The sequence below is a fragment of the Atta colombica genome, unplaced genomic scaffold (genome assembly GCF_001594045.1).
Source record: "Atta colombica isolate Treedump-2 unplaced genomic scaffold, Acol1.0 scaffold9, whole genome shotgun sequence".
NCBI classification, from domain to species: Eukaryota; Metazoa; Arthropoda; class Insecta; order Hymenoptera; family Formicidae; genus Atta; species Atta colombica.
In genome coordinates, this window is record NW_017259583.1 from 1,539,399 (window position 1) to 1,544,387 (window position 4,989).

Sequence of the window (4,989 nt, forward strand, 5' to 3'; positions counted from 1 at the left end):
ACACCGATTGAATATTTGATGCATTTTATTTTCCCGTGATGATTTTTCTAATTTAGTCTAGTCCATGTAGGCCAATGATGAGCCGTTTCAAGCAGTGATGAGATTCGATCGCTCCTCGATAAGTTATTAAAGGAATCGACCTTTTTCTTGATTCGTGATACAAACTACGGAATAGAAGTGTGCTCAGTCTACGATTGCGTTTCGACCGGGCTTAACGAAATTCCGGTTAATGCGATAATAATAAATTGGCTAAAGTAATAAACTTATAAATTATTGAACAATGTTCTTGCTTATATATCAACCGGTTTGCGCGACAGGTTTCAATACGATCTGTCAATGAATATGATTTCCGTCTTCTTCCTTGCGTGGATCTTAAATTCGGGTGACGCTTTCAGTGACTTTCCATCGTTGATATCCACTAATGCTTCGCTGGGTATGGATGACTCTCTTCTCCTCTTTTATATTTTATATCATTTTTAATATCGGCACTGTTTTAATATTATAATAAAATATTCTTTAAATCTTGCAGCGGTCGTTATTGACAAGAGTTTTTTCGATAATAAGGCTGACTATCGCGATATAGTAAAAAATGTTTACAGCTTCATTACGGCAATTACGAGAGAAAAAATACATATGGCTGACATTGACGTGCACATCTTTGAAGGAACAAAGGGACATAATTTTCGAGGTAAGAACGAAAATATATTAGATAAGTACAATATTATTGCAATTATACTGACTGTTTGCTTTAGCGTTACTTATACTGTGGTGAGTTATATATCTAAAATATTTCGGAATATTCTATCCATAATATATTTAGCAATAACAAATATGATTACGTGTACATATTTAATAAAAGTACGATACAGACAATACTCGAGGAGAACAAGAAAATCAAAATAATGTCAATCTGATGACGTCATATTGATGAATTTTTACATCATATTGATGTAATTTTTTTGGTCATGATAAATTATATATGTATAAAGTCTTCTTAAATCATCTGAGATCGAGATTTTTATCCAAAAAATGACATCAATGTAGCATCAAATTAACATTATTTTGATTTTCTTGTTCTCCTTGGGTATAGGATTATTACACATAAAACCCTTAAACACCATTACAAAAATAACCCAGCATAAGCATAGCTTAATTTTTATGACTTTGCTAAAAATGAATATTATAAAAAATTTTTTTCAAAATAAGGAAGACCGGGGCAAGTTGTTATATGGGATAAGTTACATGGGATTAATTTTTTTTTAGTTGCCACAGTGACAAATATTTTTATGAATTTTTATATGTGATTCTTATGATACTCTACAAGTTCAGCCGCCATTTTTGAATTTTAAAAAAGACGATACGTATATTTTCTTGATTTTCTTGATTATTAAAAGTAAATATTTCATTGTATAAATTGCTTGTGTATATTATTGTATATATAAGTTACAGATATGTGATTATCCTTTTATATATTTCTTTGATATACATTTGATTATAATAACACATTTTCTTTGAATCAATATTATGTACTGATTTTCGATATTACTTTTTCAAATTGAAAACGGAAAATTGGAGCAAGTTGTTACACTTCGATCGGGGCAGATTGTTACAATGTAATAACTTATCCCATTGAAAACAATTTTTTTTTCTTCTACAGAATGATACATAGTTTTATAAATAAATTGCTGATTTCGTCTTCATGTTTGAAGATAGCGCTGGGCAGCGCCATAATTGTGTTCATTCACTCTCACATATATAAATCAATATATAAGGAAAAGTACACTGGTAATGAGAGTCAAACGCAGTAATATAATTGGAGAGCAACAAAATTATCAGAGATTTATTAATCGATAAATAACAAATTTTTCGATATCATTCCGAGCCATCGTGGATACATTACTTGTACATGTGATTATTGTCTCAAGCTTCACTTGGAAAATCATATGTCTCTCACAATGATTGCAAGACCAAGTGATTTTGAATTCTGCAACGAGACCATACTCATTTAATATATTTTAAAAGAAACTTAATAGAAAGACTATTAAAAGGAGCCTAGATTTGTGGAGGAACTATGATCAGTCGAATTAACAAGTTTGAGTATAATATTAAGAAATTTTGTCACAATTAACGAAGATACGTGTGAACTAAACGAAACGTTAAAGTAAAAAAGTGCGTTCCTTAACGCTCGTAATGCTCGTGGAATTATATTATCCTTGTTGTTTATTAAATATTAAATAGGACAAACGATGCTCGCGAGAGTTGTGAGTGTTAAGCAGAACGTAGCCAAAGTGATACTTAGTACGAAATCATGGCGGACAAAACTCTGTTTATATTTTTTATTTTATTATTGACACGTATGCGTGATATAAGAACTCAGTTTGACTGTAAATTAATGCTATTCTTTTGTCTTTTTATGTACAACATTTTAGATGTTATTCTTTTGTCTAAAAATTTTTCTATATCAATAATTTTTACTTTCTCTCAATTCGTAATTGTTATTGATTCTATTGTCCATAATTATCGATTTGATCGTCGTGTTTCTATTAATATGATTGCAATGTTCAGAAATTCTGATTTTGAGATGCTTGCATGATTGTCCTTTACATCTAGCATCGCAATCATTACATTCTATTTTATAAACAACATTGATTCTTTTATTCGTTGGAAAAACGTCTTTGTGTTCTTTTATAAAGAACACATTCAAGTTTGTTTAAATTAAAAAACGAAAGTTTTTAAAATTGTTTTGTTCATTTTAAAATTGTTCATTATTTTATTAAACCTTTCGGGTATTCATGTGATGTATGATATAATAAACCATTTGTTTTTTGTAACGTTATCATTATTTTTATTTCTATTTTTATTTTTATTTTTTAAGTTGTTAATCTGATTTTTTATAAGATATTTTATTCTTGTTAATAGAATTCTGTTGTTATATTGTTAAAAATGAATCGTAATGGATAGACATTGTAAAAGTGTTGACTATAAATTATAAATTCTTTTCGTGCGATAACGTAGATGCGATAATAAAAAGGATTTGTCCGTCATGTCATGTACTTTTCTTTTGAGGAAGAGGGTGTAAAGAGTGAAAATTTAGGTATTTTCCTGAGAAAATTTTTGATACCAGTCAAACTCGACTTTATTACTGTTTTTATGATCTTTAAGTCAAGAAAATTCAATTCATTCCCACCAACCTCAACGATGAATTGCAGCCTGGGATGAAACGAGTTAAAAAAAATTTTTTTAAATATTTAAAGTTCTTGAGTCTTATCTCGCGGGATTGTTATGAAAAGATCCAATTAATCAAATTATCACAAACTTGCATGATTTTCTTAAAGGATGAAAGAGCTCTGAATATATTATAATTTCCATGTATAGTTAAAATTAAAATTAAATAAGGCTCTAAAGATTAAATCTAAAGAAATATAAAGCCAGCTGCCCAGTTTCCATCGAGGGTTTAAATCGGATCAGAATGTAAGAATCAACCAACCTACAGTCGAGTATTCCTCTGTTACAATCGAATGACAGGAGAATGCTCAACTGTATTTGGTTGATTTTTACATTCTAATCCGGTTTAAACCCTCGGTGGAAATTAGGTTACTGAGAGCCAATAAAGTTGTACGTGTGTAGTCAAAAATAATGTATGTGTCAATCACTAATTACAAACGTTTCGACCGTAGAAGTTAAGTCATCTTCAGTGTAACAATTATTCATCGGAATCAAAATTGATGCGTTCTAACACAATAAATAAATAAATGCTGTCAATGAATCATTGCTAGGCTGTTGTCCAAACTTAAAAACTTATCGTCTATTGTACTTAGCGTTATAATGGATCATTGTTATGCTGAGTACTAAATGTAAGTTTTATCCATTTGATACAATCAACTTTAATACTTTGACTACGATTAAAAGTTCATAAATTTCATACATTAACTCGATTTTAGTTAAATGACAGAATTTTTGTTTGAGTATCCAGCTAGTACCACATAAACGATAATTTCTTAATATTATACTTAAACTTGTTAATCATGGTTTCTATCACAAATCTCGGTTCCTTTTGGTAAGTCTTTCTATCAAGTTTTTTTTAAAATATATTAAATGAGTTTTGCAAGATTCAAAATCACTTGATCTTGCAACTATTGTGAGAGATACATGACTTTTACATACATGACTTTTCAAGTGGAGCTTGAGACAAGAATCACATATACAAGTAATGTATTCTCTGATGATAGCTCAGAATGATGGTCGAAACGTTTGTTATTTATCGATTAATATATCACTGATAATTTTATTGCGCTCCAGTTATTTGCGCTTGACTCTCATTGCTAGTGTACTTTTCCTTATTTATTGTTAATATTAAAGAATTTTATTTCGTCGCTTCTTATACATAAATCACACAGATAATAACATTAGTGTTTTTACATAAATTTATGCGATATTCACAAACAGGACGCATACATACGCATAAACAAACTGAAACAAGGATAGCTTGGAATCTCTTTCTGTCATATTGAATCAGCAGTTTATTTATAAAAGTCTGTGAAATGGTACGATCTTACAAAAAAAAAGACAAACAGAGGATCTGTAAATGTAAAAACATATGCAACAACGGCAAAGAAAGTTGAAGATGGCCACCTGTGAGAAAAGCAGCAAATGCGTATAATATTAATTTACGACTTTCAATTAACTTCAATAATTAATTAAAGAAATAAAATTTGTAAATATATATATTTTTTAATTTTATATTATAAAATAAATATTTCTTGTGAAGTATTTCGTGTTGGATTTTATTGTAAACTTAAAGGAGAAAGATCAATAAGATAGGTTTTTAGGCTCATCACCGATCAGCCTCAAAGTGTATTATTTTATTCTTCTGTCCAAGGCTCATAACGCTTTAAAATAGTCAGGGCGTTATAAGCCTTGGAGAAGAATAAAACGACACACTTTGAAACTGATTAGTGATGAGTGCAAAACCCCATCTTGTTGACTCTT

At 29.6% G+C, this 4,989-nt stretch overlaps 1 protein-coding gene across 1 annotated transcript in view; it reads left to right on the forward strand.

Moving 5' to 3' along the window:
- Positions 1 to 336: 336 nt before the first annotated feature.
- The window catches only part of LOC108693329 (glutamate receptor ionotropic, delta-2-like), a 10,507-nt gene continuing 5,854 nt past the window's right edge, over positions 337 to 4,989 (forward strand). Inside the window, exons 1-2 of the mRNA XM_018202220.1 lie at positions 337 to 433; positions 530 to 688. Coding sequence (XP_018057709.1) covers positions 337 to 433; positions 530 to 688 — 256 coding nt within the window. The remainder of the gene's footprint in view (positions 434 to 529; positions 689 to 4,989) is intronic.